The sequence below is a fragment of the Corvus cornix genome, chromosome 26 (genome assembly GCF_000738735.6).
Source record: "Corvus cornix cornix isolate S_Up_H32 chromosome 26, ASM73873v5, whole genome shotgun sequence".
In the NCBI taxonomy this organism is placed as follows: Eukaryota; Metazoa; Chordata; class Aves; order Passeriformes; family Corvidae; genus Corvus; species Corvus cornix.
The window spans coordinates 5,918,444-5,932,391 of record NC_046354.1 but is presented as its reverse complement, the minus strand read 5'-3'; the positions used below and the strand labels follow the sequence as shown (position 1 = coordinate 5,932,391).

The 13,948-nt window shown below is 55.5% G+C and overlaps 1 protein-coding gene across 1 annotated transcript; it reads left to right on the top strand.

Annotated features, from left to right (window-relative positions):
- The first annotated feature begins 5,355 nt into the window (after nucleotides 1-5,355).
- On the top strand, nucleotides 5,356-13,721 carry LOC109145258 (serine/threonine-protein phosphatase 4 regulatory subunit 3B-like). The gene is made up of 12 exons (XM_039565560.1): nucleotides 5,356-5,398; nucleotides 5,498-5,625; nucleotides 7,771-7,848; nucleotides 8,405-8,518; nucleotides 9,801-9,917; nucleotides 10,109-10,240; nucleotides 10,970-11,057; nucleotides 11,458-11,616; nucleotides 11,780-11,949; nucleotides 12,266-12,405; nucleotides 12,868-13,027; nucleotides 13,367-13,721. The coding sequence occupies exons 2-12, from the start codon at nucleotides 5,599-5,601 to the stop codon at nucleotides 13,439-13,441; spliced, it is 1,260 nt and encodes a 419-aa protein (XP_039421494.1). The 5' UTR covers nucleotides 5,356-5,398; nucleotides 5,498-5,598; the 3' UTR covers nucleotides 13,442-13,721.
- The last annotated feature ends 227 nt before the right edge of the window (nucleotides 13,722-13,948 follow it).

Sequence of the window (13,948 nt, the reverse complement as noted above, 5' to 3'; positions counted from 1 at the left end):
ACGTGGGGGTGCTGGTGGATGAGAAGCTCAGCGTGCCCCGGCCACGTGCTCTGGCAGCCCAGAACCCCCCGTGTGCTGGGCTGAGCCCCCAGCGTGGGCAGCAGGGCAGGGGGGGATTCTGCCCCTGTGCCCCGCTCAGCTGAGCCCCCACCTGCAGAGCTGCCTCCAGCCCTGGGTTCCAGCACGGGAAGGACCTGGAGCTGCTGCAGCGAGTCCAGGGGAGGCCACAGAGCTGCTCTGAGTGTGGGACTCCCTCTGCTCTGGAGCCAGGCTGGGAGAGCTGGGGGTGTTCACCTGGAGAAGAGGAGGCTCCAGGGAGACCTTACTGCAGCTTTTCCACAGACAAAATGGAGCTTATGAGAAATAAGCAAGAATTGTTGTACAATAGGGTTGGTGAGGCCCTGGCACAGGTTGCCCAGAGAAGCTGTGGCTGTCCCAGCCCTGGAAGTGTCCGAGGCCAGGCTGGATGGGGCTCGGAGTAACCTGGGATAGTGGAAGGTGTCCTTGCCCATGGCAGGGGTGGGACAAGATGGGCTTTCAGGTGCCTTCCAACCCAACCCAGGCTGGGATTGTGACTCTCTCATGACAAATTGCAGAGCAGGGGAGTGAAGAGAGACTCTCTGGCAATGGTTCCCATGGGAACCCCCCTCCCCCCCAGCAACGCTGCTCTGGGTGCAGTCAGAGGGGGGAGAAATATGCCCAGCCCCAAACTGCACGGGAACGGCTGCAGAGGTGTTGGGGAAGCACTCCCAGCACAGCTGGAGGACAGGGGGGGTCTGGCTCCCTGTGAAGGGAGAGCTCTGAGAAGTGAAGAGGCCAAAGCACTGCAGGAGCAGAGACACTGCTGCCTCTCCCTGATGTCCCACAGACCCTCTGTACCCTCACATGTGTCCCTCTGAGCCCAAACATTTCCAGAGCAGCCTACAGAAAGTGTGGCTGCAGGGCTGCAAAGCTGCTTTTCCCTTTTTCCTGTGTGTTTCTATGCCAGGGCAGTACAGGAGCCCAGGAAGGCCCAGGACCTTGTGACAAACAATTCCAGGGCTCCGGGGGACACTGTTCACACCCTGGAAGCCAAGGGTGGTCCACGTGTGGGCCCTGCAGCCTGACCCCACACTGAATGTTCTGTCTGACCCTGCTCACTGCTCCCGTGCTCAGCACCCTGGCAGGACCCCACATCCCACCTGGATTTTGGGTGTCTGCTGATCCCTGCCTGATTTGCTGCTTGCTGGGGTACAAACTTCTGCTCTCCCTCCCCTTGGGAAACACTGCCCGGCATCTGTCCCCCTCTGGCACTCTGGCACTGCCTGTGGAGGAGGGCAGGGAGGGGAGTGGGACACCCTCCCTGATCCCAGCAAACCCCACACGGGGACAGGAACCAGGTGGCACCGGACAGGGAAAGGATCTTCCCTTTCTTAGGCATTTTTAGTGTCTTGGAAGGCTCCAAGAAGATTCCATCCATCCGTGTTCTGTTGCCTGAACCTGGAGGCCCGCAAAAGGCTGTCCTTTCCAGGAGCAGCTCCACAGGAAGCTCCTGGAGGGGAAGTAGAACAGAACAGTTTTGCTGGTGGCTAAACAGCTTCCCACCCTGAGCTGCTGCCCTGGGAGCCCCTGTGCTCCGCGAGGATCTGCCAGCCCTTGCAGCAGGTGAGGCTGGAGAGAAGCTGGATGCTTCAGTGCTCCTGATGGCAGTGGCCATGGACAGGATTGTCAACGGAGGCCAGGGTGCCCTTGGCAAAGGCTCCCATTGAATTTCTCTGGCCTGGGCTGGCCTTTTTCTCCTCGACAAATGGAAGTGGGCACTGAGGAACAGGCAGCTGGCACAAGGAGCTCTCTGGGGCCCAGGGACCCTTCCCACTCCCACTCCTCTCCCGAGGCACCGTGGCTCGCCGGGAGCCAGCACTCTGCTGGCAGGGGCTGGGGAGCCCAGGCTGCTGCAGCTGCTGGGATTGTGCAGCTGAAACTGGCAGGAAGGGAGGAGGACGGAGTGCAGCAGGGAGCTGCTTCCTTTGGACCTGGAAAGCTTTGGCATCAGATTCCACAGGAATTTTGCTGTGAACCCTGGGCTAAGAAATTCCTGGCAGAACTTGAGGCCATTTCCTCTTGTCCTGTTGCCTCCTACTTGGGAGAAGAGCCAGGCCTCCCCCTTGTTCCAACCTCCTGTCAGGTAGTTGTAGAAAAGGAGAGGCTCCCCCCAGAGCCTTCTTTTCTCCAGGCTGAGCCCCCCCAGCTCCCTCAGCCGCTCCTGGGACTCCAGACCCTTCCCCAGCCCCATTCCCTTCTCTGGACATGCTCCAGCCCCTCAATGTCTCTCTTGCCATAAGGGCCCCCAGACTTCCTCCAGGACTGGAGGTGCCTCAGCAGTGCCAGCACAGAGGGACAGGCACTGGTCCTGCTGGCCACACCGTGGCTGGTGCAAGCCAGGATGCCACTGGCCTCTTTGCCCACTTGGGCACACTGGCCACTCATGTTAAACAGCTGTCAACCAAAACATCACCCACTGCAGCTGCTCCTGGTGGATCTCCCACAGGTTTCCCTGAGGCCTTGTAGAGCATTGGAGACATATCCCAGATCTGATGTCACCGCAGCATTTGGAGATGAGCATCCTTTCCCTGGGGGCTGGGAAACCTCTGCCAGATGGCTCAGAGGCTGTGCCTAATCCAGGGTGCAGGAGATGGTGCTGCAGATGCCAACCTGCAGCAGACTTGGGCAGACCTGCCCCCTCCAGCCTCCATCCCACAGGAGCAAGGCAGGGGCTGCCAGGTTTCAGAGGCTCTCCTACTCCTGTTTCTTTTCTCCAGAAGAGGCAGAGCAGGTGGATTAAAAGCTGCCTGTCAGCTTCAGAAAGGATCCCTGTATCCCCCAATTCCACTGCTGCAAACTCCATCTCTGGTCTTTGCTCTGAAGGGGACCAGGCTTGTGAAGGACCCCATTGCAGAGGGAGCGGGGCCCAGGCCTGGCTCCTGCCAGCACTAGCACTCTGGCCTTGTGTGACAGAGGGACACTCTCTGCCCCTTTTGGCAGTGCAGAGAGCCCAAAGCCCATCCCAGATCACCTCCCAGTGTCTCCCCAGTGGCAGAGTGGTGTCTCTTGGGCTCTGTAACCTGGGGCTGCCTGGGGCTGTCCCTCTGCCTCTCACCTGCTGCAGCTTTCCCATCTCCCCAGCAGCACCCAGCAGAGCCCAGGGATGCAGGAGAGCAGTTTTCCGTTTAGGGACTTACAGCCAGGGGACGGTCAGCCTTTTCTCCCAGGGAACAAGGGACAGGACAAGAGGAAGCGACCTCAAGTTGCCCCAGGGGAGGTTCAGGTTGGGTATTGGAGAAAACTCGATGGTGATTGCAGCTTCGAAACTGCTGAGCACCTGCCAGCCAGGGCAGGGAGGAGGAGATGTCCTGCTGCCGAGCCAGCAACTGGGGTGAAAATGCTCTCCTCTGATGAACATGGTTCATTAAAGTCTAATTGTATCGTTAACACACCCCTCCATCCCAGTGGTCCTCCCCCCCCCCACCCCCGCCGTATAACCACCTCTCACTGGGGTGATCTTTGTGACTTTACCTTTAAAAGCAAAGCAAAAGAATTTTACACCTTTTACATAAAGGTCTGCATGACTTGAGTCACTCAAGTTCCACCTAAACAGGACGAATTTAAAAAGTAAGTTGAGAATGAAGGCAAAGCGAGGGAAGACTCCATGGTAACTGCAGGGCTCAGTTGATGGGCTGAACCTGCCTTCTTCCCTGTCAGGACCTATTGGGTAAGAACTGTACTCTGTGCACACTGAATGTTTAATTGGGGATTAAGGCTTGTCTTAATCTTTGAACACGTTTATGCAGTCAGATCCTATCACTGACACATCCTATCCCAGACAATCCTCGAACTGTAACCTGTCACAGTTTTATATCAATAAAGAGAGTTATTCTGTAAACTCTGAGAGTGAGTCCTTCCCTGGAGTCGCCAGCAGCAGGGAATATACTCGGATAAAGAGGAAGAGCCCCTGAGGAGTCAAAAAGTGGGAAGAGTTGCCGAGTGCTCTTCCTTATGCTGGAGTAAGTCAGTGGAACCAGCCTCCGATCCAGCAGGATGGCTCGGGGAAGGCTCCCCCTAACGGGACGCTGACAGACTGCTCGGGCACAGGGGTCTCGGCTTTGCTGGGGCACTGAGAGACAAATTAAACACTGAGGGTCAAGTAAATCTCCCTACACTAACAGTAAAGAAAATCCCTTTTCACGTGGCAGATGCGGATGTGGCACTCAGGGACATGGGTTAGTGCTGAACGTGGCAGCGCTGGAGGAATGGTTGGACTCGACACTCTCAGAGAGCTTTTCCAGCCACAAGGGCTCTGTGATTGTGCAATTCCCTGCGTCCCGGCCGGACAGTGCCGTGGCTCCCAGCACCAGCTCGTGTTGTGCCATGGCGGGATGTGGCAGTGGGAAGGGCTGGCACCCTCTGCTCTGCACGGCTCCAGCTTCCCCAGGCAGGCCCAATTCCACCTGGCAGTTCCACCCCCTCCAGGCCCATTTCCCAAAGCACTCAGGGAGATCTGCACACACGGTGTGGCTGAAATGCGCCGGGCTCTGCCACGGGGGGCACGCGGGAATGCTCACACCAGAAGGTCCAGCCAAAGAGTGTCCTGGGACAGTGAGCTGTGGCCAGAGGTGCCCAAAGCAGTGGCCAAAACCAATCAAGGTATCAAAAATACTGGTCAGACCTCATCCAAAGCCGGTGGCGTTCCCTGAGGGGAAGGACTCGGGGGTGCTGGTGCACGGGCAGTACCAGCCTGTGGGCAGGGGGCTTAGTTAGGGCTAAGGTCACCCCAAGCCCCGCCTTGTGAATCCCTGACTGCTGGGATTTAGCACAGAGTTTCCCAGAGAAAGGGGCTGTGCAGAAGTTTGGGACAAGCTGTGCCAGGTGCAGCTTGCCCCGCTGCCCGTGGTGCAGCCCATGCAGAGGCAGCTGTGCCCCTGCAGCCCATGGAGGGCACGGGGGGCAGAGATCCCCCTGCAGCCCCTGCAGGACTCCCGCACACTGGAGCAGGGGGATGCCCGAGAGAGGCTGTGAGCCCCTGGGAAGCCCCTGCTGGAGCAGGGTCCTGGCAGGGACCCATGGAGCCGTGCAGGAGGAGCCCTGCACGCTGGAGCAAGTTTGCTGCAAGGCCTTGGGAGCCCGTGGGGGACCCAGGCTGGAGCAGGAGGGGCCTGAAGGCCTGACCCTGAGCAGGAGTAACCCACGTGGCAGCAGGTTGTGGGGAGCTGTTTCCCACCAGATGGACTCCCGCCAAATTTCCTCAAGAACTGAATTTCCCAGGGATCCTTGGTGCTATTTCCTCTGCCCCGTCCACATGCAGACAGCAGAGACAGAGCGGCTCTGGTGGGTACAGTCAGCCCACTGCACACCTCCAGGCCTGGTGAGTCCACCACCTCTCTGGGCAACCTGGCCCAGTGCCCAGCCTTCTTCAAGGCAAGAATGTCTTCCCAAGACCTCACTGAAACCTGCCTTCCCTCAGCTTCAAGCAATTCCCCCCATCCTGTCCCTGAAGGCCCTGGGAAAAGTCCCTGTGCAGCCTTCAGGTGGTCCTCTCCTGGTGGCTACTGGGGGGCTGCTGGCATGTGTCCCCTCAGTTCTACAAGTTGTGTGAGTATCCGCAGTCCCTTACACTTTGTTTCTTTTTTTATTTTGTGGGTGGCGGGTGGAAGAAGTGCTGAGAGAGAGATGGGATCAAAACTCTCTCAGCCCCAAAGAGAGGTTTTTCTCCAAGTTGTGAAATCCCTTCAAGTTAGTGGTTTTGAATTTTCTAAGGGTCTGTTAAAACAGTTTGTTCGCTGGCTTTTCTTTTACCTTCCTCAAGTATCTCCTACAAATTTAAAATCTCCTGCCTTCTTGCAGGCTGTGGGGGATAAGATTACTGATTTAAAGCGAAAGGGAGACTCCTCTGGAGAAAAATTCTTTCCTCTAGTTCTAGTCCTTTGGGACTTGCATAAAATGCACCGGAAAGTAAAAGAAAAGCACAACCCCCCCCCCCCCCCGCAGTTCTTCCTGTAACCCTCCTTCCTCCCCTCCTGCTCCTTATCCCGCTTCCCCTTTCGTTGGAAAGACAGAATGGGGTGATACGCCCACAGACACAGAGTTGCTACCTTCTCCCTGACCTTTCTCGGTCTTTTCAGCCGCCCTGTCGGGATAGCCCTGGCCAGGCTGCCTCAACCCCTTCCCAAACCCCGTATCCCGCGCCTTCTTCCCCAGTTGTAAGCCCAGAAAACTGTTCTAAATGCTGTTTGCCATTGCCCCCCCACTCCACGTGTCCGAACAATGGCGCCAACCGCATGGCACAGTTCACCCCTCCCCCCTCTTCTTCTTCCCACAATCCCTTTCGCCCTCCCACCCCAACCCTTTCCTATCCCCCAGATGTGATGTCATCGGGCTCCTCCCACCTTTGGGTACCGCCCCCTGTGTCAGGAATCCCCGCCCATCCCGTGGCCGCTCCTCCTGGTCCTCCGACCCCGCCCCCTGTGGAGAACTTCCTGGTTCCCACGGGGAAAGTACCAGAACCGACGCCATCTTGAAATCGGGCCTGGGAGTCCCCTCAGCCCCCTGCTATCCCTTCGCCGCTCCTGTTACCTATGACAGAGCAGGCAATCATCCCACATGGAAACCTTTTGATGCTGCAGGGCTCAAAGAGCTTTGCAAAGCCCAGAAAGAATTTGGGAGGGAGAGTCAGTATTTTAAGAACCTTCTTAAGATGACTCTCATCAGTACAGTGATTGTGCCACATGACCTCAAAAACATTTTCTCCTGCTTCCTTTCCCCATCCGAGTTTCAAATATGGGAAGAAGGTTGGAGAAAGCAACTGGGAGAGGTCCTCCCAATTTTACTTCGGGATACAAAAAACACCGGGGTTTCTATGGATCACCTTACCGGTGAGGGGTTATTGTCCAAGCCACAGAACCAGGCTCAAAATACACCAGAGCCAGTCCTGAATGCTGTAAAGCAAGCAGCCCTTTTCCTGACTTCGAAGCCGCTTCAGCGATGTGTGGAAGTAACGCAGCTGGGCTCCCTCTGACCTGGGGCACGCCAGAGTTGGTGCCTCGAGCACCAAACCCTGCGTTAGATGGTGATGATGATGTTCAGGCTGGTTTTCATGTCCCTCTGGAGGCTTGAGCAATGGGGGAACTGAAATGCTTGGCCAGAAGGGAGCTCTTGTCCTGGAGGTCCTGAAGTCTCTCTTGGGAGCAGAGGCTGTGACTGTGGCAAGCCAAGGCTGGGGCAGAAGCGCAAAGCAGAGCGTCTGCAAAGGGGGAGCTGCTTTGAGTGCGAGGAAGGGCAACCAGGCCGTGGCTGCAGCGAGCTGGGAACCTGTTCATCTGCTCCCCATGCCCCGGGGGGCCTGGAAAGATGCTTTGCAGGGCTTCAGCTGCTCAGGAGGGAAAGGGATCCCTGTGGGATGTTGTCAGGGCAGGGGGAGCGGGGCAGGTGCCGCACGGGACAAGCTGTGTCTCGGCTGGCTCTTGGGAGTTGCACTTTTCGGGAGCCTCCCCTGAGCTCAGCTTCCCCTGGGGCTCTGGGCTCCTGGCCCTGCTTCTGCTGCACACAGGCACTGCTGACACAGTGCCCTGGGAAGGACGGATCCTGCGGGATCTGTGCGCTCTGGCGTTGGCCTTTCTTGGGCTGCAATGAACGGAGGGGTGGAGACTTGGGCTTGTGGCAGGGGGGGATCCTCTCAAGATGGAAGTTCTGCCTTTCCAGAGGCCCCTGTCAGTTGTGTTCCTTTTGTGTGTTCCACAGAAAGACCAGAAATTCTGGTTGGAAGTTCTGGCCCAATTAACAGCTGGAGCTACAGGTGCCCACCAGCGATGGGAACTGGTGAGTCAGTGCTCGTGGGGCTTCCTCCAAGGCTTGAAAGGAGAGGGGTGAAGGAGGAAAAGGGAAACTGTTCTTGAGGCCTTCTGTAGTCCTTGAGGTCTTTCTGGAACCCAGCAATCCTTGCCAGTGCAGCTCAGTCTTCACTTAAGTCCTCACTCCAAGAAATATTTCTGGCAACGTAAGCTCTGATGTCTTTGATGTGAATCAGGATTTCCTTGTGGAGAAAGGACCAGCACAGAGCCGACACCCTCGACTTCAAGCTCTGCTTTCTTCCCAGAAAGCTCCAGCATCCCAGAGAACTTTATTTCTGTATCACCGTCTTTCTTTCTAAGGTCAAGGCCAGCTGAGGAATTTCTTCTTTCTCTGTGTTTCCGTTCCGTGGCTTTGCTTGGTTGATGTTGGCAAAGCTTGGAGGAGACAGCACGAGAAGAAGACCATTCTCTAGGAAGGTCACAACAACCCTGGGCTCCCCCTCTGCGAGAAATTGCAACCCTTTCCTCCTTTCAGAGAGTTGTCTGACTCCAAGACACCTGAAATTCTTTTTCCTATGCAACAGGTGACCTTTGTGAAGGACTTCTGTGCCTTTTCTGTCATGTTCCACCAGAACAGAAAGGCATTTTTACAAAACTTGGCCAAGCTGGGAATTCTTCCTGCTCTTGAAATTCTACTGGTAAGTGAAAACTTCCAGCTGCTTTTCCTTAAAGCAGGAAAGGCCAGAGCCACTGGAGCCCTTTTTGGACCTGCTGAACTCTTGTGTATGGCACACCTTGGCTCTGCTGAGAGTGGAAGTGGATTGGAGCGGCCACAATCCCAAAGCTCCCCCAGCTCTGGGAAGCGCCTCCCTGGCTTGTCCTGGTTCTTGTGGCGCTGCACCAGGGCCAAGTCTGTACTCAGTGCAGTCCTTGGGACAAGGCAGGGTCCAGATGGAAGGAGACTCGCTGCCACGGGGCAGCTGCATTGGCATTGTTTTCCTGGGGCTGTTGTGGCTCTGCTTGGAGCGGGGCCAGAGAAGTCTTTTTGGCTCCGCTGGAGCTGTTGGCTGGTTCCTCCCCAAAAGATCCTGTCCTCCTGGTGGCAGCAGATTCCTCTGTCCTGAGCAGCAGTGGGAAAACAGAATTTTGTCCCTCCTTTGGCTGGGGCAGCAATTGCCACCTGACCATTGCAATCCAGCATCAGTGCTGCTGTTCCTCACAAACACCAGATTCCAGGGGCTTTCTCTGCTGCAGGAACAACCTGGGAACTGAGCCAGGCACAGCACTGCCAGCAAAACTTTTGTGCTGCCCCACTCGGCTTGGTAGCTTTAGGGGAAGGTTGGTTGAGCCACTCGTGTCCCCGTGTGGGACAAACACCAGCATTCCCAGGAAGCTTGAGATCATCCTTTGAGTCGCAAGCCTGAGAACATGAAGGCAGAATGAGGCACTTGCCAAGTTTTAAAACAACATGCAGGCCAAGGAAGGCCCTTCACAGACTTGACCTTGGCAAACTTAAGCTTAGCCACCTTTAACTGACCCACACAACAAGGCAGGGACTGGCGCTGTTTAGTCTGCCTTCCAATCTATTTCAACGAGAAGAAGAAGTGAGCAGAGGAAAGAGACAGAGACTGATGTGTGCAATTGGTCCTTTAGTACAAAATGAATCAGCTGTGGATAACAGGTACAGAAGATCAGTGTCTCAGCTGTTCCAGCCAGGAAGTGGCACGATGGGAACGGTTCCTGCCTACGTGAGGACTCGCAGATTCACAGAGAGCCTTGTGTCCCTTCTAAAGGAGGCAAAGGGTGGGCAAAAGAGGTTGCTGGCTTATTGTAGTTTCTCTGGAACCATATGACTGTGTTTCTCAGAGAAACTTGGGAATGAAACCTTCCCAAAACCTTTCCCTCCTTTTCTTTGCAGCTTTACCTGATAGGAAACAGCAAACCTGATTTACCCTACCAAATTAAACTCTTTTGTCTTAGGGAATGGATGATGTGCAAGTGGCATCTGCTGCCACAGAGATCTTGTCTTGTTTTGTCGACTTCTGTCCATTCTTGGTCCACGAGTTTCTCATGCAAGAGGCCCAGCAGAGGGACCACGTAAGTAAAAGTGGTTTGTGGGTGCCTGGATAGACCAGGCTTAGGGCAAACGGGAAACAGACCAGCCAAACACAATCTCCATGTTTCCAGTTCCTTTTCATTTTTATTGGAAGAAACCAACCAGACTGATAGAAACCAGGAAACCCATTGCACTCTGATTATTGGGGGCTTACTTTGTCTGGGTTTTGCAGGGTACCGACCTCATCCGTGTGCTCATGAAGCAGCTGTTCCACCATCCTGCTGCTGCAGTAGGAGGAGCTGATCAGGTCGTGGAGCTGTTGCAGACTCTGCTCGATCCCGGGAATCTGCTGGCTACAGCTGATGTAAGGGAATGCAAAGGGCTGAAGACACGGGGCTGTCTCAGCCAAGGGAAACCCTGATCTTCTCGAGGGCTCTTCTTGTGGGCACAGCATGCAAACAGCTTGGGCTTGGGCTCAGCGCTTGGCTGTGGTGTGTGCTCTGAGCCTGAACGGCAAGAAGCTCCAAAGCAGCTGAAGTTGCCAGAGCCTTTGGCTGAGGCCAGGCCTGTGTGTGGGGCACTGTGCCCGCAGTCATTCCCCCAAGCAGCGCTTCAGGGACACAGCAGTGCCTGGCCAGAGCTCCCGCTGCCTGGGGGAGACATCCGGCAGCAGCAGAGTCCAGGAGAGGCCCTGGCACCCCCAGTGCCCGGCTTCATAGCCTGCGATGGACAGGAGTAGCTGGGAAAAGGATGGCAGCTTGTCCTGATGCAATGGCTGCATTGGAGAGGACTCGAAGGACACTTTGTCAAGCCTGGCGAGTCACGGATGGATTGCCAGGATAGACTGGCATCCCTGGTGGGGATTCTCTTGGGGAGAGCAAGGTGGGCTGGATGTCTCTCAGATTCCCCCCAAAGAAAGAAATGGCTCTTTGTGCAGGGAACACCTGAATGCTTCAGGCCCCACCAGAAAGATACAGGCAGAGCTGTCGGAGCCACGGGAATTCTCTGCAGGCTCTTTCTGCTGGTACTGCGCTCTCTGATTGGGAAGGTCTCTGCCGAGGCCAGGATTTAATGAAGCCGTTTCCTCCCTTAGGTATCCAAAATAATTGGATTTTTCAACTCTTTCTACACCCGCTGCCTTCCTGTTCTGACTGCGCCGCTTCTGGCCAACGCAGCCAAAGGTACCTGGGAAATAGGGAATGAGGATTTTTCCTTGTTTCCCCCCTTGGAGGCCTGCAGTGCCTGGAAGGGACTGGCAGGGGTGCTGCCAGCGATCAGCCTGCCAGGCCAGCTGGGAATGTGCTTGAGGAAAACTGCTGCTTCCCAGGGACAGGGGTGCTGCAGGCAGCACTTTTCAGCCCCTTCTTGCCCCTCCGAGTGCTGACATGGCTTCAGGCTGTGCTTTGTTCTGTGTTTTGTTCTCCCCCAAACTTCCCCCTCCTAAAGCAACCCAGGAAAGCCAAAGTCCACTGAAACCATGTCAGGAACTGCACTGGCACCTGAGCTGGGTGGGCAGCACAGGATATCTCTTGCTTTTTATTTTTCTTTTTTGCTCATTGAAGGCATTACTTTTTCCTGTAGATGATTATCAAACAGCACAACTCCTGGCCTTGATTTTGGAGCTGCTGACCTTTTGTGTGACGCGGCACAAGGAGCACATGAGGGTTTACATCTTCCACTGGGATTTGCTAAGACGAGTCCTCCTCTTGATCAATTCCAAACACACCTTTCTGGCCTTGCGTGAGTAGCCTTTGGCATTTCTTCCTGCCAGGCTGCGTGTCCCAGGTGGGAGGTGTTCCAGGGGACCCTTGAACTCGGGATTCGTGGGAAGGGATGGGAATGAATTGCTGCACTGCAGCCCTGGCCGGTGGCTCTGAAACCCTTGCATTTCTCTCTTCTCCAGGGGCTCTGCACTTCCTGAGGAAGATCATTGGCCTGAAGGATGAGCTGTATTCCTGTTACATCATCCAGGGAAAGCTCTTGGCACCCCTTGTGCAGGCTCTGCTGCAGAGTGGAGCTACGTCCAACCTGCTCCACTGGGCTGTGCTGGAGCTGTTTGAATTCCTCCGACTGGTGAGTTTAGCAGCAGCTTCAGCTCAGACACGGCTGTGGCCTCTCAGCTCAACAGGTCCAGTGCAGCCTCCCGCTTCCATGCAAGTGTCACCAACAGCCTGGGGACACTGCTGACCCTGGTGCCCCGTGCCACGGGAAGATGAATCGTTCTTTCCCCATTTCAGCTCTTGGCTTCAGGATCAATCTCAATTGCTTCCCAACTGCTCTGGACAAAAGGGCTTTGGCTCTGGCTAAGGAAGGCATTCCTTGGAAGCTTTCTGAACTTTGGCCTGTGACCACTGGAGACTGAGAGCGTGTTTTGTTCCTCCTTTTGCAGGAAGATTGTAAGTCCCTGGTTGCCCATGTCATCGAGAGCTTCTATCCTGCACTGCAGTCCATCAGCTACGTGCAGACATTCCAGGGACTGAAGAGGAAATACGAGAGAGACAAGCACCGACAAAAGCAGAGCGTGCACAGGTAGGCCCCGGTCTCTGTGCTGGGAGCCTGGCAGGGACTGCCCTAGGGCAGGGCTGCTCCTTGGTTTTCTCTTTGCCAGAGGGCAGCAGGAGCAGGTGGCTGGCGCTGGCCTTGGCTTTCCTTCTGGAGGAAAGCTTGTGGCATGAGAGGAAAGCCCCCTCTGCCTTTCCTTGTGGCCCCCTGCAGTGGAGCTGCTCTTGCTCAGGGCATTCCTTGCTCCTCTGAGAAAGCCCTGAGCTTCCCCAGAGCAGAATCTTGCTGTGTCCCTGCCAGGGAGGATTCAGCCTGCCTGGGCCTCAGCCGGGGGCTGCTGAGTCTTACGGACAGGGCACAAGTGCCCATGGAGCTGGACTGCCTTCCCAAATGGGCCACGCTCCCTCCAAAGCTCTGCGAGCCATTGCCGGTCCTGGCTGAGTCGGGAGCAGCAGCAAAGCCGGGATCACTTGTCCTGTCTCTCCGCAGGGTCCCATCCCTCTCAGGCAGAGGTGCAAGAGCCTCAGGGCAGGAAGGCCAATTGAACATCGGGGCAGACCAAGGGGGCGCAGCTCAGACAGCACCAACGAGCTCCAAGGGCTCCTCTTCCAACAAGGCGACCCCGCGCCCGCAGCTGACGGCCCCCAAGGTGGGAGAACTGGGCTGAGCTGCTGCCCAGGCCTGGCCCAGGGCAATGGGGGCTTGCAGCGGGGCTTAGTTAGGGCTCAGTTCACCCCCCTGACAGCTGGGGGGTAGCCTGAAGGAAGGATGGGCTGGCCCAGGTGTCTGCTGCTGACCTGGGGGCACAGTCTGATCTCGCTGCTTCTGCATCCCTCAACTGGGGCCACTCCTGGGCTCTTGCCCTGCCCACTGGCTGCTCGGGCTGGGGCATGGACAGAGGAGATGGCATTTGGGTGAATACTCAGAAATTGCACCTGAGTGTTCTTTCAAGGTGAGAATTTCCTTTTCTCCTTTTTCTTTTTGGCAGAGACGTCAGCCAGCAGAATCTACCAGTGATCAAGAGGAGGAGATAATCCCAAAGAAAAGGCTGCATCTGGCCTAAGGAAAGGAAGTGCATTTTGCGTTTTAGAGGATAGGAACAGTTAGATGTTTTGTAGTAGTAGTTTGTATTAGGTTTAGCTTCCGTTTGTTAAGAGATTTACTGATAGACAAGTTGGTAGAGTTAGGTCAAGAAGAAGTTTCCTTTCTGTTCAAGTTCCCAATAAAATTTATTGTTCTCATTTGAAAATAGGTGTTAAGATTAATAGATTAAGGCTGAGCTGTAACATTCGGGAACTGACATTGGACTCTGTAATTGTAGAATATGTATTATTGATAAATGTTATTTGGATAAAATGTTCTGTGGAACTGGAATGGGTGCGTTTGCCTCTTTTCCTGGGAGTTCCTGGCCAGGGCAGTCAGCCATGGAATGCCATGGGCAAAGGGGGACCTCTCCTGGTCTCATTTCCAGTCTCTCCAGGCCAAACCAGGAGAGGATTCCAAAAGATGTCTGTGAATCTGCATGTGAATTGCTGGGGACAGCCCCAGCTTGGCTTCTAAGGCAATTCCT

Bases quoted from the DNA above. Each gene is read 5' to 3' on its own strand.
- LOC109145258 (XM_039565560.1), top strand. From the start codon at position 5,599: ATGTGTCCCCTCAGTTCTACAAGTTGT. The intron at 9,918-10,108 runs GTAAGTAAAAGT...TGGGTTTTGCAG, and splicing joins AGGCCCAGCAGAGGGACCAC to GGTACCGACCTCATCCGTGT. The intron at 11,058-11,457 runs GTACCTGGGAAA...TTTTTCCTGTAG, and splicing joins TCTGGCCAACGCAGCCAAAG to ATGATTATCAAACAGCACAA.